Source organism: Aulostomus chinensis, chromosome 23 (assembly GCF_037954235.1).
Source record: "Aulostomus chinensis isolate RoL2024-O1b breed Wild chromosome 23, RoL_Achi_v1.0, whole genome shotgun sequence".
In the NCBI taxonomy this organism is placed as follows: Eukaryota; Metazoa; Chordata; class Actinopteri; order Syngnathiformes; family Aulostomidae; genus Aulostomus; species Aulostomus chinensis.
In genome coordinates, this window is record NC_141342.1 from 13200297 (window position 1) to 13223687 (window position 23391).

Here is a 23391-nt window from a genome sequence, read left to right on the forward strand (position 1 = left end):
TCTATTGTCATCGTTCTCAGAAGCAATTTCCTCTTGATGGAAGAGAAATCAAAGAATGAAGAGACCAAATGAACAGAGAGCAATGACAAGGGTCAAGATGAGAAAAGGATCCAGGTAAAAAGCATCCAAGCGAGACAGACAGATGTATAGGTATATTGAGAACGAGAAAATGGGAGATGGAGAGAAAAAGGAACAGACAAAGAGGATGGAAAGGAATAAGGACGTAGAAAAAAGCCTTATACGTCACATTTGTGTTTTATAAGAGTGAAAATTTTGACCTTCAAAAAAAAAAAAAACAACTCCTACTCTTTCTGTTCATACTACTGGAAAAAATCCATCTGTCATGAAAGGCAACACTTATCCACAACCATCGTCCTTCAGCTGACCTGCAGCCAGCTGCAGCTGGCATAAATTTCTACCAAATGGCATTAAACAACATTTTATGGCACTCTAAGTGGGCATTAATGCCTTTAGCAGCTATAGATATTATATAACTGGACAAAATCAATACCAGAGGCAGATCAGTGGATAAATAAGGTACAAATTTAATGATAAAATACTGCTTGTGTTTGATATTCAGTGTCCATCTACAGGATACTGCAGTAGATTGAGAGAGAAGGCATGTCAAGTCTACTTCCCTCTGTAATTTATGGTGTAACATAAAGTACATGCATATCTGTCACAGCTCTTTAAAAGGAAAATGTATCATGGACATCCCCAATCAGTGTTCATGGTCAATGTAGTGAACTAAAGGACTAAATCAATTCATTCTTGCTCCTTTAAATAAGTAAGCCAAGTTCTCCTATGCACAAAAAGTCAGCAAGGTGTCTTAAATACTGCACTCGTTAAAAAGAAAAGCGAGCGAAATATCTATCTATCTATCTATCTATCTATCTATCTATCTATCTATATATATATATATATATATAGAGAGAGAGAGAGAGAGAGAGAGAGAGAAAGAGAGCGAGAGAGAGAAATAATGTATTTTATAAAAGGTTTGTTTGCTGTGAAGACCCCGACATAATGGCTTTAGCTCCTCCTGTTCTGAATGCTAGAGACACCTGCAGTTATTTTAAGATGGGTCAAATTTCAGGTGTCTCAAATCTGTTTTGCTTCTGCCAACATCCACAACAGCACACTGTTTTCTCTTGCTGCCACAGTGCTTTGTTGGCGAGGTCAGAATCCTGAGAAAGATCTGCAGCACACCTCTGAGGATTTAAACTTCCCTGCATAGTAACAACACACACTGGTTCCTTCAGGGTTAGCATCAGTGACAGCACCCAACAAAACCTGGTCATGCAAATTCATGGCATTATATTTCAAGAGGTATCAACCTGGCCAATTTGAACAAAAGCACCCCTGGTTTGGCTGGCTTTTGATGGACCCTGCTTGCCATCTTTGGTTGGAATAAGGCAGCCCAAGACTCTCTGCACTTAATTTCTTTTGGCTGCATACTCCGGCTTGAATAAATACTGCTGAATATCTGAGTCAGCCAAAACACTGTGAAGAATATCCTCATCCATAACATCCTCTGCACTCATATTTGGGGATCTAATTTTGTTGTAGAAGCCAAGATACAAGTTTTGGTTCTGAGCAGCAGCAGCAGGCCCCCCTAGCTTCCTAGAGGAGTAAACCTTTCTAAGCCTGTACTGTGGTTCTTCATGAACACCACATATGTCACTGGACAGAGTAAATGACAATGGTGTCAAAAAGGTACAAAACACTGACGACGTTTCTCTGTCAACGTAGACCAAACAGCAATCTTTGCAGGAAAAGCACATAAAAAGAAGCAGCTTTTCTCTTTAAAAAGGCTCAATTTTTATGAAGTGTTGGGCTAATGGCATGGCATAACATGCAAACACAAACACACATAATATGGCAAACTGGTTGTCTCAGTGGGATGGGTTTCCTGCATGGGGTGTAGTTCCAGCTCTTGTCAGATCTGGGCCATCCCGAGGGAAGGGAGGCATACCAGCCTGCACGTTTGGGTTAGGGTTAGAGTGAGAGCACCAGAGCCACAACACACATCCCCTACCACTTTACTAACATCCAACAACTTGATGAAGTATAACAAATAATTAACATGTTGATAACAGGCTACCTATTATCGACATGTTAAACATTTGTTATATTTGGTGAAGTATAACAAATAATTAAAATGAAGATAATAGGTAGCCTGTTTTTTTTTTTGTCTTTTTTTTTTTTTCCTCTTATCAAGAACATTCTCAGGTCACAGACCCACACATGTGCTAGAACACCCTATTTTCTCCATCGCTTCTCAGAGACTGTGCATATCCACTGAGCAGAAATAAAATCTACAGCAGTGTATTTTTCCACACAGTCTGTCTGCTGAGCTAAAAGCAGTAAAAAGCACTTGGCCCCTTCAAACATAGCACCCGTGCCTTTTTTATTTACTCTAAATTTGATAGGCACATTTTCCCTTTGATGAGGGGCTGGGCTTTCTGTTCCGATAACTAATAAACAAATTGAACCTTTTTGGCCAAACATTTAAAGCTACTTTACATTGCTTGAATATTCCAGCACTGACTGTCAAAGTAGCAGTAGTTGCTTGTGAGGAAGTTATATTTGTGTCTCTAAATCTGTACATTGTTTGCAGCAGTTGTGATATTCTTGTATGATCGTGACTTGCTCAAGGGCACTTACAGAAAATTCAACAATTCCAGTTAACTAACATTAAGTGAATTTGCTTATTAGATAACTCCACTACTCATTCAGCTAATGTAGCTAACATTGCGTCAAATTAGTTGTAGGGTATCAAAACAGTCACTCTAAAAATAATTTCATGAGCAGGTTGAAAGTTGTAGCACTCAGAGGAGGTGATGGGGATATGATGCCATTGACAGGAGATCAAATTAAATGCAAAGTTTCCTTCTCACTATGAACACTGTTGACAACATTTGGGACACTGTAGTTGAACAAGACCGTACCATGCAATACAGGTCTTTATAATATGAAAAAAAGACATGCCATAATATACCTTTAGAGAATAATGAAGCGATTCCTCTTCGATTACAAAATCACTCAAGAGTGTCAGCTTTCAGGCAAAAAACCCTAGTTTACTGTTTGAAAAAAATTGATGAGGCTGTCACAAAGTCCATGCTAACCCATAATAATCAAAAGGGACAGGTTTTGGTTCTGTATTCAATTCCCTTACTTGCCTCACTTACTCAGTCTTTTCTTTATCTTCCACAGAAATAATATTTAAGTTAAATTTGCAGCACACAGACCGAGAGCTTGAAAGAGGTGATTAATGGGGCAGAAAAAGCAGAATGTTCATGTATGTAAGAAGAGAGTCTGACTACAAGGAACACTGCAGGGAATGTGCTGCTTCTGATGGGCACGGGGCAGCTGTCTTCACACCTTGTCTTCAACCTCCAGACAAACTACACGGACAAACTACACAGACTTTTTCTTCAGAATCACAATAGCACCTGAAACACACTGCAGACGTGTGTGCCATGTTATGTCAGTGGTGCACAGCAGGATTTTTAAGAGAACACACTGGCTTAGAGACATTTATGTGAGATTCTGTCATTTTAAACACCTGGGGGGAAAACATCCACTTCTTCAGTCTCAGTACACAGAAATAATCAGCTAATGCCAATTAGAACTAAAGCATATAATATGTTCGACTAATTCAAATATAATTATATATCACCGGCCACTAATACCCAAACGCAGTCTCTCATGTTACACTGCGTAAAGAGGAAATGCTAATGGTTTAAGCCAAGTCAAAGTAAATTTTAAATGCTAGTGGCAGCTGCTCTGATTCAGGTCCCTATTTTAAACTTGCAGTAGCATACATTAAGAATTGCTTGAGTTTATTACAGTTTATTTGTAGTTTCCCTCACATCCTTTATTCCCTAATTCTGGTGACATGAAATGTTAAGGTTTGGGATTTAAAAAAAGAGATACTTTCTTGTCCCAAGGATAAATCTGTGACAGTTCTAGGATAGTCTACCATCCTGCTACTGGATCCAGATCTCATTCATAGATTAAATCACCATCATCATTAATAGACGCAACACCTCATAATCAGGTTACTGCCAATCAGCCCATGTGACCTGCAGTTATGAGTGAATTTCCCATTAATGCCCTGTTGGGTAAGTACTCTGCCTGGCAACAGCCATTCTGGGAAAGGATTAGCAGGGGGTACAATGTAACACCACGCACATCTAGTGAACTTTGAGCTGGAATGAGCGTGCACACACAAAGACCGTCATACACAGACACATGCCAAAATGCAGACATGCAAGCTCACTCTGACTCATGCTGATGTCGTGATGCATTTCACACCAGATATATACAGTATGCAGGAACACACATCCTTCTGGCTCTCTCCTTGAAACCCAACCACACACATCTTGAACCCTCTGCTTTGATCTCTGACTCACCACAAACACTCCCATGATGACACCCCCTCCCCACACCAACAGTTCATTTCTACTCAATCACTCACACATAATTATGTTAAATGTACATTACAATGCATATTCTAGAATATTCCAAGGTCATGCAATACAATATCTCCTGCTGTCTTTGACAGGAATGAATTGTATAAATAAAGTGGATATAAAGTAATTTACAGGTCTGAATATTTTTGATGATGCATGTTACATTGGGCTTGATTCTTTTGACCACTAGCAGGCGATATACTGTAGTTTCAACTTTTAGATGTCTTCAGGCCATGACTCTCATTAAATGTGTTCCCAAAGTTTGGGAAAACATCTGACTTGATACAACGGTTTGGAATTCTCTGGTGAAATATCAAAATAGGTCACCTCACCACAGTAGCAACGCTTTAAAAAAAACTCACAGGATTCACAGAAACCCATCACCATGTTCTCAAGACACTTCTGACCAAATTTGGGATGGATCTGATCCACCTACTAGGAGGAGTGCATTAAACTGTAAAAATCAAAAACAAAAAACATAAAATATGTAATTTCCTGCTACCACCAGGTGGCATGACTTATCCGCCTCAAAAAATCAATGGGTTCTTTCTTGTCAACATGACCATCCCACCAAAAATATGGCCTCCTCTGCAGAGGTAAAACTACATGACAAAGCAGGGTATGCTTTAGAGCATGGCTACCTTGTAGTTAAAAAGTATCTACCATGGTGGCAATGAGTCAGGACAGAGTTGCTCCATTATTGTTCCACATTCTGGTTCCAACATGATAATGACTCAAATGCCAATTCAAAAGAGGAGTCAAGAAACGGGTGAATTCAGTGGAACTACAACCCCGTCCTTTACAAAAGTCACAGTAAAATACAGCAATGTTTGTACTGTGTGTTTTTGCACATGCTGCCTCTGCACTAACCTACTGCATGCACAAACCATGAATAGAAACAATCTGCTAATGATATCATGCAATTAAAACACACACACACACACTGACACACACACACACACACGTGCTCACATGGGATCAAACAAATTACTGCAATAGTATCCTGCCACTCCTGACATACGCTCCCACGAAAAGGTTCAAGGAATAGAAATACATCGTTTGACTGAAATCCACTTTTAGAAACATCATGGAGGGTCGAGTTCAGCTGAGGTTGGTGGGGGTCACTGTTAAAAGAACTCTGTTATTCTGGTCTGTGGAATAAGACCAGAGGTCACTGGAGAGACGTCAGTCTCAACCACTCTCTACACTGGATAAGCTGGCTGAAGGTGCGAGACATGCTTTTATATATAGTGGTTTTTAAGATCATTGCAAAACAGAACATGCTCATAGTGTTTTGGTTTGTTTTCCATGTTATGTCATTTCATTATAAATTAAGTATGAAAGTAATAAATACCGTTGCCTTCCCATACAAATAACATTACACAGCAAAGTAAACTGTGCCATAGCCCAGTGCTGTTATCTGTTTAAGTGAGACTGTAGCTTTCAGTTACAGTGTCCTGAGAGTTGTTTCTGAAGGCAACAAGCCCAGTCCATATTGGTCGTTGTAGGTTTTTAACCCTTTGACTAATGCAACAACCCACTTTCATCTCAATTTTTTCTGGCCGCTTAGCACCGATTTCAATAACAGCTACACATTTCTACTCCAGACAGGCCAGTTGTTATGAAAAGAAAGTAAAATAGTTTCCAGCGTTTAAATACTTCTTCGTCTCAATCCTTTTCCAAAGAAACAACAACTATTACCCTGTTCTATGATTTACTCTTTTTCCTTGTCATGTATGATTGTTAATCAATTTTTTTTTACTCACAAATCAAGAAAAGTGGAGACAAAATTATAGCCTGAGAAATTAATTACATTTTTTCATGATTTTCCTCCCATTTATTAGTGATTAGCCAAAAAAACAACAACAACATCAGATTAATTGAAAATTAAAACAATCACTGCAGTCTAACCTACAAGTATGTGCACTAATCAATCAAACTATCATATTGCATACATATTACTTTCCAATGCTTTCTGATGAAAATCCTTTTGGCAGAGCAATATAAACACAAAAAACTAAGTTGTATAATTCCACCACTAGATTAATTTTTACGGTGTTGTAAATCACTGGAAGACACTCCTGAAATCCTTCAAACCATTTGGACTTGATGCTTTATTAATGTAGATGAGAGAAATTAAGAAAATGTCAACCTTGCCCACCCAGAGTGAGTTTAAATCAAGTGCACCTCGTCTATTTGAAAGCCCAGTGAGAAGCAAGGAATGTTGAGCAGCTTTGGTATCTCACGACCTAGACACTCTTAACCTGGCCTCTGTAAACCAAATTAGCAGACATAAACAAAGCACACCCAAACATGTAACACAGACGAGCCACTTGAACATGTCAAAGAGTGCTTCAAATGTTGTCTGCTCCATATTCACTCATGTCATTATGTGTCACATTCACGTGCTTCTCTACTGTGAACTTTTCTGCGTACTGTGAACTTTTCTGCGATTTTCTGTCTCCACAAGGTAATGTTTGCCTCGCTGCTGTCCAAGCCTGGACTGTCTCACTGCAGATGAAGTTCTGTAATATTTGTATAGTATGAACTAAAAGGCTAAAGGTTGCTGGAATATGTTTATTTACATTATGTGCATATACGTCTGATATTTAAGGTGTAAATAAATCTGAAGTCAGAGATTGTTTGATAGATTGCATGATAGATTCTGCACAATCAACCAAAATCAAAACAACAGAGCTGGAGACGAGAGGTGTCCGCATGTAAAGTTCTGGCAACACCATGCAGAGGGCACGAACACACAACATGGAAGACTGGAGACTAAGACGACAATCAAGACGAAACCATGCAAAACAAATGAAAAGTACCATGTCTTTTATAATCACGTAACAAGCACATTGGAAATAGCAGACCACCGTATTACCATACTTTAGAATACTGCCTTGTAAATGAAAAGGGGGTATTGTTTCTTCAGCGTAAGCTTGAAAGAAAACTCCTCGTGTGTGACATGTCTTAGGTCAAACCCTGTGTAGCGCAGCGGGAGATTAAGATGCTAACTGGGCTTCAGGTTAGACTAATGAAGTATTTAGGGTGTCTCAGGCAGTCAAAACCAGAGAGATGTAAATGAAAAAATTTACAAGTGGCTTAAATTGGTTCAAAAATTGTTAATATAGAGGGGAAGGGAACTCTGCAGGGCATACACGTTTGCCAAGGCCAATATAAGAGACAAAAAAAGATGTTGTTTTTTTTTTTACCAAGCAAAATGGATATGGACCAAAATGGGTTGCTCCTTGGCCCGAGCCACACCGCTCCACCAAGTTTCCTGAAAATAATCCATGGAGTACTTTACATAATCCTGCTGACAGACGGGCACTCAGAAAGTGCATACCGCCGCTATAAAAAAAAATTGCAATGGTATACTGATCTGCACAAAAATTTAATGGATTCTTCCTAGTGTAGAATGATAGGTAAGAAAATATATAAAATTCTAATCATAACAAATCCGTATAAATATCAGTAAGGTTGGAAGAAGGTTTGTGAAAACAGAAGAGAGTTTAGAGGGAAATTGCTGAAAGAGTAACAGGAAGTATACTGTGTGTGAGATGGCTAGTGTGACAGGAAAAACAAAAAAAGGAGGTGAGAAGAGGAAAAAAAAGAGAGAAGAGCAACAGGAGGAAATGAGGAGGGAGGCCTAGGGATTCCTGAATCATAATCCTCTGCTGAATTTCACAAGAAGTTATTTCACCAAAGGTTCAAGTGCAAGACCCTCCAAAACCCTCCCTCACACCTCTAACAAGCTTAGTGCTTCACACTGTGTGTACTTCAACTACTGCATGTGTGCATAGAGTGAGGAGAAAAAGAAACAAACTACTATCTGTTTAATATAAACTCTGTCAGACTGCACTAAATACTACAAAGACCACGAACTGTTGTACTTGAGATTAGTGAGAAAAGAATAATGAAAACGAGTAAACAAATCTACCAATGATTGTTTGCATGTGTGTGTGTGTGTGTGTGTGTGTGTGTGTGTAGTGGCCTTTATTGCTTATTGAGCTAGCAAGAAAAAAAACAAGTAGCGTCTATCAATGTTGAGGCATTTATTTGCTGTTTAACAGAGATTATTTGAAATGCTCCTGGTTTGTACTTTGGCTCTGACATCATCCAAATACAGATGCAAAAAGCATCCTCTACCTCCATACCAGAAGGTATAATTTTTCATAACCTGAATTTCTACCTCTACGCCTTTTAAATTATGGTAAGCAGCACATGTTGGTACAAACTAAATAAGTTTCACAGCAAAAAGTGCAATCATTAAATAATTGTAGATGACACTAATCCAGTGACACCTTTCACTAGCATTAGCAAAGAAAAGGCTACTTAATTTTTCATGTTTAGGAACAATTTCTACAAATCAATGAATTATTATTGCAGTGTTAAAAGGTATCTTGAAAATTCCTAAAAGGAGCATATCAACATAAAGTAAGGAAGGTTTTTGGATGATGTTGGCAATTTCCTGTAGCAGTTATTTTTTATGATTGACTTATTCCACAATCTTAACCAGCTTTCTTAAATCGTGATGGATTCAATTCAATAGTCTTGTCCATTGTTGAGAAATGAATAGTGTGAAATGTTCACTTTCTGTGGCCACCGCATTGGGAAATGTGTCTTTATCTGGAGTGTGGCTTACATGCCTTGATAGACTTTGTGCACTACGACATCTTAATGTTTCTCTGTCAGGTAGGGAAGAGTGATTAAACAAAATCTAAATCGACTTAATCGTAGATCATATGCAAATGTATGGATTAGTAGGTAAGAAGAAGAAAAGACAGAACATATGATTCAAGAAAGACTGGAGAAGCCTGGGGGTTAGGAGGAAAAAAAGTGAAACAGAAAATGAATGTGGGAGAGGGGAAGGAGAAAGAGTCAAGAAGAAAAAAAAGTGGGGTCATCTTGAGGGCCAAACAACCTGGAACCCATTAACCAGAGCACCCAGTGGGATCCTTCCACACCACCACACTCCCCCCCCATTTACAGTTCTCATGATGTCATAGTACAGCGAGCCGCTGCACTCGCCGACATAAAAGCATACGGCTCTGGTCCGACAGCCAGAGATAAGCCTGATGAATGTTCTGCACTTCTAAAAGATGTTAACATTAAAAAAATACACAGCACTACATGCAAAGAATAAAATCTAAAAGATGTAGCTATAAGAATAAAATGTTTACCAATTTGGTACAAGTTGACATAGTAAAACTGCAAAGTGCACACTACTTCATTAAGTATTGTGTAATAAAACTAACAGTATAAATAGTCTCAGAGTTTAACACTTGATCAGCCAAACTGCCATTTATACTGTGAGCTGGTGGATTCTACATCTGCAACCACCTGTAAACCTGTAACACTACTTTTACTATCACAAGACAAATGTGTGTATCAATGCCCCTTGAACAATTCAGCTCGGCATTAAGACGTTTAGCTAAATGAGATACGAAATCCATGTGCAGGAATAATGATTAGACAGAAAAGCAACACCGAGATGTTTTTATAACTACAAATGACAATGAATGAAAAGACGTATGAGGCTGAAAGTTTTTCTCCAAGCAGAGCCGGGACCTGTAGTAAACTGTTTACTTACTGTTTCAGAGAAAGAGGCTGATGTAGCGAAGAGAAAGGCAAAGCTCTAATCCCTCTTCGTCTGTAAACGTTTGCAAGGGAAAAGGGAGACTTGAATGAAAGAGGACGAGAGAGAGAGAGAGAATAGAGGGAGTGAGAATGATCTCTAGATCAGTAAAGCTTGCAAAATGAGGAGAGCGAGGGAGGGAGAGACAGAGATGGGAAGGACATCGAGGAGAGAGTCAAAGTGAAGAGCGAAGAAGGGAAAAGAGTCTCAGAGATGTCTGCCTAATGCAGAGGGTACCCCCATATTAGGTTATGAGGCAACGGGCCCATCACAACTCAGCAGCAGGGAGAGAGATATTATCAGTGAGCACATTCTAAACACAAAGACAAAGGAGACACTGGTACACAAGGTTTCCATCGATCCTCCTGGAGGAGCCTGTTCAGTGTGTAAACAATGTCTGACAGACTCAAATAAAGCTGCTGTGTTTTGATTAGGAGATATTACACAGAACCCTGGAATCAGCCGACATTAGCCACATCAGCCTGATCACAAATTGGCACAGATTTCCACCAATAACAATGAAGTCCAACTCTGTCAAAGTAAAATAAAAAAAGTGGTATTGTTGCCAAGAAAAACTATTGTTTATATGAAAAGATAACGCTGTACACGCAAAACCAAGGCCTCGCTCGGACTGAAGCAAAAATCCGATTCGAGAAACAAATCTGATTTATCTCAAATCAGATCTTTTTTCTGTCTACACTGTTATTTGAAAGTAATTAAATCCGATTTGATGAGTCTAGACATCGCCAACCAATCTGTAAGGCACAAACAAGGTGGCCTATTTCCATGGAGAGGCAGGTTTCAATTGACACTAAAGGAACTTTGAAATCCTACTTGAGCATCCAGACTGAGACACATCTGTAGAAACCGGAGTCAAACTACCTCCGATATGTTTAGATCAGATTTTTTAAAAATTGGATATTATAGATTTATGGTTGTTGACTCTGTCTAAAGTCAATATCTCGATACAAAGCAGGTGCCTGACTTATCCTGAAAATAACGCAAACGGTGACATAGTTTCAAACATCAAACTATCGTGCTCATGAGAGGTGACACATCCCCTCCAGGTTTAAGTCTAATTAATCTAATTGGGTTAAATCATCTTGATGGTGTCATATAAGGATCAATATCCACATTTCAGCTTGGATTTTAATGGGGACGAGAGACACTGTGGGGCCATTAAACCAACAGAGACCGAGGAACGACCAATTGATCTGTGTTATTAGCTTTGCTCGGTGGAACGTTTCCATGCCAACCTTTAATTAAAGCGCAATGTTGTGGCTTTACTATTTCAGCTGGCTCACTTCAATGTATTCCACTTCCCTGCTGGTTTATTGTAACAAACTCCAATATCATCATCCACCCACATGCCAGTTTATTAGAATCACCATTGTCGACCCTCGCTCATCTGAATGGGACAGAGTGTAACGTGGCTCAGTTCCACAGCACCCTGAAATACAAAAATTATAAAAAATAATCAAAATAAATCAACACCTCTCTGAAACTGACTCTGTCAAAAACAAATACAACATTTCATGGCAGCCTCGGCTCTTGTATTATACTCTCGGTGCACCTAAATTACCTAACAAACTGGATCAACACTTTCTTTAATCATATTTGTTCTGCCATTACAGCTGATGAAAAAAATGTGCCTCGTTTTGATTTTAGACCCACAATTTTTCCATTTCCATACTAACCATTCACAGGTAAGCGTCATTACCACTTTAGTTAATAATCTGTTCATAATATTCCAATATTTCTTTGTTTTATCGTCCTCTGTGTAGCACGAGCGGAATAACGACCGACTGAGTAGCATATTATAATCACATTAATAGCATAAACAGAACAATAAGTAAGCATACTAAATGTAGGCTCTTCATTCATCCTCTGAAAGTGACCGCAGCTGCAGGGAAAGACTTGCTTTTTCATCGCTAGCAAAGATTTTAATCTTGTTGGAATCAGAGGCCTTGGTAGTTTCTCTTCTCATTAATGATTGTACAGCCTTGTATAAAATCACAAAGATCATCACAACAGTCTCAGACATAAATAAATACAGTACGTCCTATTGAATCTGCGTAATCGAGTGGAGAAATGAATGTGTTTCATGGTAAACTGACTGACATCAAAGTGGTGTCGAGAACAAAGCTGACAGCTGGCCTGCCCTCCGTCTTTGCTTTGCATTTCTTTGATCAATGCTCAGCTAATGTGACTGGCCTGCTGAGTCAGTAATGAAGGGTTATATTCATGTAAAACAAAAATGTTACAACACTGGTAGACATTTCGAAGGCACAAAGTCCCCATTCAATGAATGAATGAATGAATTAGGGCAGTGATATAGTAAGGGACAGTGCTGCGTGCTTCGGAGACCAGACATTCTCTTCAAACACAACACCAGCCTGCCGTCTTTCTTTCTCTGAACACAATGGACTGGCTTTTTCCTATGAAGAGCTTTCATTACTTCTCAATATTTGCTCAAGTACTTTTTTTTTTTGTCAACAGCAGCTGCTGTGTGTAATTCAAAGTGTGTGTTGCCCTCTGGTGGATAAGAACTTTTAACTCTGAACAAAAACTGCCTCTGTATTTTGCACTTCCATTGGCTGGAAGATGATAGAATTTAAAAGGCTCTTCAGGGTGTCCCCCCCCCCCCCCCCCTAGAAGCTCAAAACTTGATATAAAAATTGTTTGTGCTGCAACTAATATTGTTTTTCAGTGCACAATGTGACATCCCTGCAGAAGGACAGGAGACCTGGCTCATGAAAACACACACTGGTGGAATTGAACGGCACTGCCGTACCAAACTCCGAAGAGAATACAAGCATTTCCCCAGTTGTTTGCTTTCCATCTTGACCTGACAAAGCCTGATGATTTACTTCAAAAGTGGTTTTTAATGTCATGATTTGAGCATCATTTTGATCTTGTTATCGTAATTCATTCCTAGCAAAATTGAAGTTACAAGTATTCACTTATTCACACACAGCTCAGTGAAATATTTGTAAAATCAGAGCCAAGTATGTCTCCGGCAGTGTTTGAAATTACGATGTATCTGGGAATTTCACGAGAATAACAGCAGTGATGCGGCTATTTTGATCATGATGAGGGCAAGAAAAGACAGAAAGAGGCAATATTTTAAGCATCTCCTCTTCTTCTATTTTCCAGACTTCAGCGTGAATATTTACAGTTTGATTTCTTCGTAAAAAAACAAAAACAAAAAAAAACGCATTTGACCTGATCCTTTATGTCACTGTGATACAATTCCAGACTCAGAACTCATGATCTCCAGGGACCGGACAATTATTTTAATTAAAACGGTTTGAGTAATAGTGGGCTAACAAAGCATTTTATACTTCTGCTGATCTTATTCATTTTTAGTAAGTGGTTGCTGGCTCACAATTTTGCGTTGTGAGAAATTTTAGAGAAAACCTGACAAACTGCGAATTTCCTAACGGAGGGTTGAGGCGAGGGGCTTCAATCTCTGAGTTATATCTTTATGATACCACACGCTGGTCTTTAAAGTTTTCAACCAACTAAAACATTCTCCACTAGATGGCACAAAAGGATGCCTTTGTGTGTCACTGCCCATAACCAGGCCGCTCTGGTTCAAGTCCATTCACTTTATTAGGGCCTGAGCCCGGAGGTACTCCGGGGGGAAGACCCTATTATGTTTGTTTCAGCTGTGTTTTATAAAGGGGTATGTAAGGTAGAGAAAGCAATTGAAGTTACCTTTGAAATAATATCTTGCTTTTATTGTTATTTTACTTATTATGTTTTTAATTATATCTCAGTAGAGGGGTAGCTGTCAGAGGCATGGAAGGCAATCTTAAAACTATTCGCATGAGCTGTTCTATTCAACTATGCATCAAAAAAGACAGACACACCCTGAGGAAGATTCTCATAAATGCTGCAATGCCAAAACAAAAGTAGAATCCAACATATTACATATTTTGCAGCCTCCAGCAATAATCTGCATTTTAATGTGGGCGAAATTGCTGCTGGCTGACCTCTAAAATTATGAGTCAAATTGTTCGGAGGGAGGGGTGCCAGGCTATTTTTAAATCAATTGTGTTTTTCATCAAGTGCAACACTAATAGCATAAAACAAGATGCCTTCATGCACTCACATAATTCATTTTGGGGACATCAGGGATTTATTTTAATCTGAATGCTCTTTTCCAAATCAAACCAGCAGGTGTGAGGGGAGTTAAAGTGATATCTTTTGTCCTAAGAAGTTATGACATCAGTGGAAGTGTGGAGACACAATGACACATGTAGCAGTTATGTAGCTGAATTGTGAGCAGAGATGTTACTGTCACATGAGGGTGATGAAACTGGGAGAGGTCAAAAGAATGAAAGAGGGATTTAGTCACTTGGCAAGAAGTTTTAGCATGTGCTAATAACATAGGTGGTCTGAATGGAATTAAAATGAGCTTCATATTTGGATTGAATTCAATGTAACACAACAAATACTGGCTGAGAGTGTGTATGTGTATGTGTGTGTGTGTGTGTGTGTGTGTGTGTGTGCATACGTCTTGCATTAACCTCAGCAGAGCTCAGTTCTCCACTGTGTGTGTGCTTTTGCGTAAGGTCCTGCTCTGCAGTTTAACAACCTTGGCTCTTGGTTCTCTGGAGGGACGATCACAAACTCCCTGGAGCAAAGCAGTTTTCCCACACTGTCACATGGATGCGAGAAAACTGAGCTAACAACACACACTCACTCATTTTAACCCCATGAAGTGAAAACACACAGATGCAGTTTTGACACCGTTCTGTCACCCCGCATAAACAAACAGATGGAATGTGTTTAAACAAAAACACATCCAGAGGCCATACGTGCCCCTGCGTGCCGTGTTCGGGTAAATGAATTAACAGCTATGTTGCTGAGAATGGAGCCTCTACACAGCTGAGGAGCAGAGGAGTCACTGTTCAAGAAGCTGTCACTGTAAGGAACAGTGCTGCTGTATATATTCACTGTCTGACCCTTTTCTGAGTAAGCAGACATCTGACTAAACAAGAGTGTGTATCAATGCGCTCACACACTCTCTCTCTCTCTCTGTCTCTCACACTCACACACACACACACACACACACACACACACTAATCTCTGGCTAAGCCGCAACACCCAGCTGAGTGAGAAAGTGGCCTGCTCGGCACATTCCTTTGTAGTGGCACAACACAGTGAAAGAACCCAGGAGTGATAGACACAAGGTGAAATGAGAGTGACATATGGAGAGTAAGTCTGTGGGTTCTCTTTTTACATATAGTTTTTATGTCACTTGTCAGATAATTTATCGTATCATATTATATCTCTCTTCTCTGGCCGAAATGACTGAACTTGAAAATTTGCCCATTGCACTTTTATGTTAGAAAATGTGAAAAAAAGAAAAAGCATTTGCGAGACTATGAGCTTAACCAATCCTGGTATCCCATATGGCTGTGCAATCATGAAAATATAGAAATGTTTTTTTTCACAATACTGCATTAATACGTTATCCCATAGTATCGATACCACTTCATACTGCAATATAGCGGGATTAAATCATATCATGACCCTGTATGTTATGGCAGTGTGTTACTGGTCACTGAGATACACCAAAACTAATATAAACTTCTTCTTTTTTTTTACTTAAGATGATGTCATGGCATGTTCATTTTGCATCTGTAGTGTCAAATGTAAACATATCGTGCTAATAAATTAAAATGGAAATTTTGAATGAAACCCTTTTGCCTTTTTTCCATTGAGTTATCAATGTATTTTGAGGTAAATATTATTAAACTGCCCAGATGGTTGTATTTTCAGCCCTGTTTGGAAATTTTCAGTACACGATGGGAACTATCTTATTTTGTACCATAACACAACATATGATAAAATCACATAGCGATCCATGGAGCGCGATTCATATCGTGATGTGAGACCCTTGCCTATACCCAGCCCTAGCATTTTACCCTCCGGATCACATTAGTCTGAACGGTTTTGAGGTGCATGTTTTAGGTGCCTGCTATTCAGTTTGACACAGATTGTCACTGATTCACTGTAGTACTCATGATTAAATCTCTGATGATTTAAATCTGAATCTAATGACAAAAATAAGGAAATAAACCAACATATTTACTAGAGAAATGATCTGTAAAACAAATCATCTGCACTTCGTCACGATTTCTGAAATGGGATGGATGTCTGAAACCGGATATTTGCTGGACATTTTTTTTATCTTAAATATGACCTGCGAAACAAGCGCTAATATTTGAGCAAGATATGGATTTGTTTGCAAGAATTATGACATGGATTTATAAAAAGCTGCCCTTAAAGTATCAACTCGTTTTACAGGTACAGATGTTGAACTAGCAAAGAGATGAAAGGATGAATGCATTTAACAAAGCAAACAGAAATATGTTTACCAAGAGTTCCGTGTGTCATAGCTTGTACCGGTAATTATATTGTCTGCCACAAGCCATGTCATTACTTGAAGACAATATCCCAAAGGGAGACATCATTCATTAGCACTGAAGTGGCACAGAGAAGCCATACTGCCATAAACCACAGGAATACAGAGGATCATTAAATTTGTGTGTCTGTTTAGCCTTTCAGAGTTTTCTGTCATTAGCTATTCTTTTAAATTCCGGTTTTCACATAAATGCAATGTGTAAAGGGACTCCAAGGCACTCTTTGCTACTTGAACATGAAGAACAACTTAAAATTTGCATTTAGTTTTTGAAACTCAAAACCACAGTGAAACATTCTGGGGGTGTTGTTCGAAGCAACAGCAAAGAATCCACAATGGGGTGAGAAACCATGTTGTGAGAGAGTTAGTCAGAGAAGGAGATCTGATAACCTCCCTCTGCTACCATCCATCTAGACAGGAAATGATGCATGTGGTTAGGATTCCTCATGGGAACTGAACTTTACTTTAGCTCCATCGAACCATAAACTCTGTAAACCAATGATGCACAAGTCAGGGATTTTTAAAATGACCCAAACCTAACCCATGATCCGGAGATTACCAAATGCATGCTTTATTTACACATACATTCTTTATCAATTTACATCTCAGGATTTTCAGGAACCAATTTTATCATCACAAACATGCCGGTCAATGTCCTGAAGTCTTGCAATAAATATGCAGGGCGCAGGGGTCACCAGAGCAACACCCAAGATGTCCCGATGTCTAACTCGTTGCTCACAATTACGAGGGGCATATAAATATTACAGTGCGTTATTTTTCGTTGGTATAACAAGAAACAGGGAATGAGAACAGCCTGCAGGAGAACTGACAAGGAATTTTGACATGGATTTTGTCAGAACTGAGAATCGAACATGATTACTTACTAATAACGGCACAAAATTATTCCTAGATTTATTTAGTATTGAGAACATATTTTAAAGAAAACATTCAAAATTGGAGTTCATCAATGGTAAAACCATACTTTTTTGCGACTCTTCATTGGTCAGTATGATGGCGACTGATGGCAGTGCCAGAATCAAACATCACCAAACTGAGTCTGCTGATTGATCTCGTGTGAGTCAATACAGTCAAATATAAGGTTGCAGGAATCCATGAGAAAATAAGCAAAGAACAGTCTATTAACTGTCCCAGCACAGCACAAATATTCCTGGAATTGAACTGATGACATTCTGGCCATAAGTATGTCTGGACAGGACAAACAGGAAACAACAGTGTCCCTAAAGGGAAGGTTTTGATCCCGTCCCAGTGGACTACTTGTGTAATCTGTAATTGCAAAGGGATTTATCAAAGGGATTTATTTACATCCGTCCATCCCACAACCTCAATTGCACTCAGCACAAAATAAATAAATAAATTACCTGAGAGTACCTGCGTGAGTGTGTGTGTGTGTGTGTGATTATGTGGGTGTGACTGGTCACTTACCACTTAGGAGTTAAATGAAAGGACTCAGCAAGGCTATAATTGTGGACTCCAGAAAGGAAAACAATAAAATGGTTTTAGAGTGTGTTTGCTCCCTGCGCCAGTTGTATGTGTGTGTGAGAATTTCACCGTAAAACCGCACAAAGTAATGAAGCACTTCCTCATTCTGTGCTGCACTTCCCTCTGAACAATATGAAAAAAATATTGTAGATGGTTGGCAAGCCTTAGTAGTTTGTTTACCATTTAAAAGATGTTATTATGATCATTTCAAGAAAATGACATCATTACAAATCCTATCCTATGATGAGATTCTGTCAGGTCATGAACATCGTGTCCCTATATTTGCACTGTTTAAATGCATGACTTATAAGAAAATGACTTTTAAACATTTTCATTCGTCTATCATGGAGTTGGATAATCAACTTGACTGCTCTTGTTTATGCATTTTAATTCTTAATCCAGATTAGCATCTCTGGGTGAGAATAATGAAATCTTTACAAACATAACAACAAGCCAATCTTTATAAGGAGGTATTACTACTAAAGAGATGAAGAAATACAGCACAATGATCACAGTATGATAACATGTGCTTTATTTGGCTTAAAACACTGGGTCATACAGTTACTGTCCACATTAAGATAATTGTAACATTCTCCTATAGCACACCACAACAGACGCAACTGGAAGTGTATCATTTAATCCTGAAGCTGTTTAACACATCTCTACTTGAAAGAAATTGCTATTTACGTCATGAACTTCTTGACATGTAAACATATGTTCACAGATTTTACTTGATCCTCAAAAATGATGGTTTGCTTTCTCTCTTTCCTTTCTTCAGTAGTTCATGCCCAATTCCCCCTCCTTCTTTGGAATTTTATTCCATGGAAGATTTTCTTCCTTTTCCACTGTCAAAATTTCATTTTCTCTCACCAGAGAGTACCTCTTCCTCCTCTCTTTATACTGCGCTTGCCCTGCTCCTTTTCCCTTCCTCATATAATCCTGTGTTCTTTGGCTGGCTTCATTAGTTGAAGCAACAAACACAAAAGGCCACAGGATAGCTCAAGAAAACTCCTCCACCTGATTACTGCAGAGTCAGGCATGCACACCTTCATATAGGGGGCCCATGTACCATAATATGTTTGTATGAAAGATAGAAAATATACACGAGTGTTTGCCTTCCTTTAACTTAACCATTATAGTCATACATTTTAGAGGAGTAAGTCCTTTTGGTCCTCAAAGAGGAGCTTGAGGCGTGAGACTCAAATACTCAGTGAGGTTTGTGGAGTTGCGGTTGGACATTTTATACAATGCAACAGCACTTTTCGTCTTTGTGATGGGATGTGTTCCTACATTTTTATGGTCCTGATGACAACTCTGTTAAACTGCGCTTATTCACTGCTGCTGGTTCATTTCAGATAGTTTGTGGCGACCCCATACGAGAGTAGCCCATATGGTGTTTTGACAAGGGAAGTGCTGGTGATTTTCAATAGGTTCATTATTAAGCAGCTCTGCTTGGACTTAACTCAGCCCGTATTTCTACGACCACAAAGGACTCATAAAAGCATGGCAAAGTCAGAAACCACACTGCAGCACACGCATGAGTAGGAGTGTGTGTCTGTATGTGTGAGAGTGTGTGCCACAAATGTACAAGCACCCCTTTGCACGTGAGAAACTTTAGACAGTGCTGGACTCTGTGGTGGCAGCCATGTGTTTGTATGCATGAACCCAAAATATAAATACACTGGAATCATAAAAACACAGTAGTTAAATGCACAGCCACAGGCAAAAGGGTTGTGCCTCTTCCTGTTTTAATACCTGTGGAGACTTTGTTAGAATTACAAGCACTTGTGAGATGTCATTTTTGAGAAATTTGTTTTGGATATATAAACTAACATCATAAACAATTCTGCACTGTCAACGGTCAGTCGATGGCAGGCAGTGACACACCAGTAAAATCAGTTACAGCAACATATTTTTGCTCATATTGTGAAATGAAGCTAATGTCTGCAAGCAATGCAGCAGACAAGAAAAGCTCCTGACTAATTCCATATTCGCTTTTGTCTTTCGAACAGAGTTTCTGTCCACATGTGTTTTGAGTTTCTACAGGAACAGGCGGGATAAGATAACAAAAAACAACAGGAAAGCATCCTGTTGGAATTTAGTGATGTGTGATGCTGCATCATTCCTCGACTCCACAGATTCTGTTGGCGCTTCTAATATTGAAAAGCACGATTTGTGACAGGGCTATAAACTGTATATTCTTTAACATGTGCTGCCAATGTTGGACAGCCACTGTGAGATGTTTTGATGAGTGTAAGCCCTCATTCTTGCTTGGAAACTGGATAACAGCAGAGCAATGTCCAGGGTGCCTCTCCGTCTCACTCTTTTCCCCTCCATCTACCTCATTCTCACTTTCTCTCTGTCTTGCTCAATCTCCCGTTCTCCAATTTCCATGGCTACAACTTTAAAGTAGATGCCAACTCTGCTCAGTCCATTTACACACGTGCATACACACACACGCAGACAGAGGGCTCAGTCATTCATTCTGTCAGTAATATGGAGAGCAGAACCAACAGAGAATAAATCATTTTTCCACAGTAGAGGCCTACTCCGAACAAAGAGCCTGTTTGTGTTTTCGGGATGTGTGTGCGCACGTGATGGTCTATTAACATACTTCTTAAACAAATTATTCACCTTTCATGCATAACAGGCAGGACATTTCAATTCAAAGAAAGGAAAGCAAAAGCAACTTTTTCCTATATTGAGCCAAGAATCAATCAAGTCCTAAATACTCAACTTATACCACTGCAGCCATCAAGGCTTGGTTGTGGCGGACAAATGAGAATTTGAGAAGCAAACCACATTCACTCCAATGCCTTATCATCTATGGAAACTTCACATCATTTTAAAATACTTCAAGAATAAGCACTATACACCATAAAGACTGAATAGTTCCCACTACAACATACTTCCTAAACTCATAAAAAAGCATCCTTAATGACCCTTGGCTAAGGACCGCTACGGAAAACATTTTAATTGTGCAGAAAAACTTAATGTCCATTTTGTCTTGAGGTTTGGACGAAAATGGTTAGGGTTTTTTTTTTTCTAATCATTTAGTTGTAGGGGTCACCGTTTACCACTTTTTCCAACTTTGCTCTGTTAATATTTTTCTACCCTGATGAGGAGCATAACTGTCATTTAACATCAACAGTACTAATGCAAGTTACATCCAAGTCAAGAGGGTTGGGAACTGTACTAAGCTAAGAATAATAAGAAAAAAATACTTAATTAATCCCACACGGGAAATTTAGGCAGTTACAGCAGCATTTACAGAGGGAAGAAGAAAGGATAATATAAATTAGGAGAAAGAAAAATATTTATGAAATATGAAGCGAACAAAAACATAAATAAATATTGACATTTATATTGAAAATTTACATAAAACATATTTATGTCAAGTATGAAGTATGAAAAGCTAGCAGCTTTTGAAAGATCCAATGTCTGTCTGTCAATGGTCAACCTCCATTTTCACTTAAAGTACTCAAATTCTACTTTAAATATTGGTGTGAAACATTCCCAGCACCTGCCTTCTACTGAATGAATCACAGCTATTGCACTTGAATTTTGCTATTGGCTAATCCGGTGGCAGGGGGCACGACGGAGCCAGATTGGTGCAGTGGTATTGTAGAAGCTATAAGAGCAGCCTCTGTGGACAGGAGAACAGAGGAATGTCTGGAGCAAACATATTGTGATGAAAAACTACGGAATAACACTACATCCATAAGAGGTTGTGACTCTTATGGAGAAACAGCTGCGTAGGTATGAATGCCAGCACATTGGACATTTAGCATTTACACATCTAAGCACAATGCGAGCCAGAGATGACCAATAGTGTTCAGGCAGATCCCACATTTGGATCCCGAAACATTCAGACCCTGCATGAGGCATTCGTTTTCCCTAATCCAAATGACTTGCTGATACAGAGAGCGTTTTAATACCAGGTGTAAGCTCTTGCAGAGTAACTGTTAACCAACAAATGTCAAACATTTGTATTTGTCCCATCTTTGCAACATTATCCAACTGTTTTTGCAGAAACCGAGCAGATCTACAGAATTCGTTTGAAATTTAACAGAAAAACGGAATCGCCATGATGAGTTGATGGAATTTAAGAATTTAACAAAGTATTTATTCTACAGATGTAACTGAATTCTTTCAAGGTCTCCCTTAACAAGACTGTGTGAACAGTAGCCTATGCATAAGAAACAACCTCCCCACAAGCCAAGAGAATCACTGCCTTAATCTATGTTTTTTTAAACTTCATAGCCGATCTACAAGTCTGGAGGGTTTGCATAATGCTTTACATATCAAATCTACCCTGCACAAACCTGTAGACATGCATACTAATAGAGTCTTTGTATACTCAATCCTTACCTTACACAGCTTAACTCCAATGAAGCGCAACATCCCTCTGCAGACTCGGAAGTGTTCTCTCAAACAACACAGTAAGACTGGCCACAAGTTGTTCTTGTTGGGTTGCCACGTCGAGTGACAAACAACTGCTTCCCAAGCCTCCTCTGAGATGTGGCCTGACGGCAGTGTCCTGACAATTGCTCTGGTTCCAGTACACACCGACTTGGTAACCTTGTAGAGAGAGACGAGCAGAAATAAAGACAGCATAGACATCAACTGCATGTTTGTTGAAGTCGCAGAGTTGAGTCTCAGATTTTGCATGTGTGTACCTTCATATTATTCTTGTAGAACCGTCTTACTAGGACAGTGGAACGCTCTTTACGGTTCCTAACAAATTCTGTGTTGTCCAAGAAACCCTCTCCATCCTCCTCATCACTGCTGCTCCCCCCACTGCAGCTCCTGGGCACCTCCGAGGACAACCTCTTGTCATGCCTCAGGGTTGTCGTCACAGTTTCCAGAGATGCCTGTCGTAAAAACAATTTCTCCAAGGAGCATTTGTTTTCATGGGGCCTTCTGTTGAGCCTCTCTAGACTTGAGTAGCCAAGTTTGAGATGACGCCGGTGGATGTGTCCATTTTGGTAAAGCTGCCGGTGATTGGGAAGGGGAGAACTTCGAGGAGATGAGGCCAAAGAGTTGGGTTCACTGGATGGACTGCACTGAGATGAAAAGCGAGGTGATGTCTAGAAACACACACACACACACACACACACACACACAAATCACAGTCAGAAAATAATGTTGCTCTTTAGCTAAAAAAAAAAAAAAAACAGTTCCCAGAATAAGTGATTTAACAGGATGAAGCATTAGAATTCTAATCCTTGAGATTTAGTTTCAGGTGTGGTCTACTGGTGCTAACCCAACTGCAGTTTAATGCTACTGTTTACTGAATTCCTGGGAAAGCAAAAATCTCATTTTAGTAAAGCAGTCTGGCA

General features: G+C 39.3%; 1 protein-coding gene across 2 annotated transcripts in view; it reads right to left on the minus strand.

Moving 5' to 3' along the window:
* plce1 (phospholipase C, epsilon 1) overlaps positions 1–23391 on the minus strand; it is a 79017-nt gene that overhangs the window by 41489 nt on the left and 14137 nt on the right. For both annotated transcript variants that reach the window (XM_086195309.1, XM_086195308.1), the window contains exons 5-6: positions 22729–23139; positions 22421–22630 (exon numbers count right to left, since the gene is read on the minus strand). In XM_086195309.1, coding sequence (XP_086051435.1) covers positions 22421–22630; positions 22729–23139 — 621 coding nt within the window. The remainder of the gene's footprint in view (positions 1–22420; positions 22631–22728; positions 23140–23391) is intronic.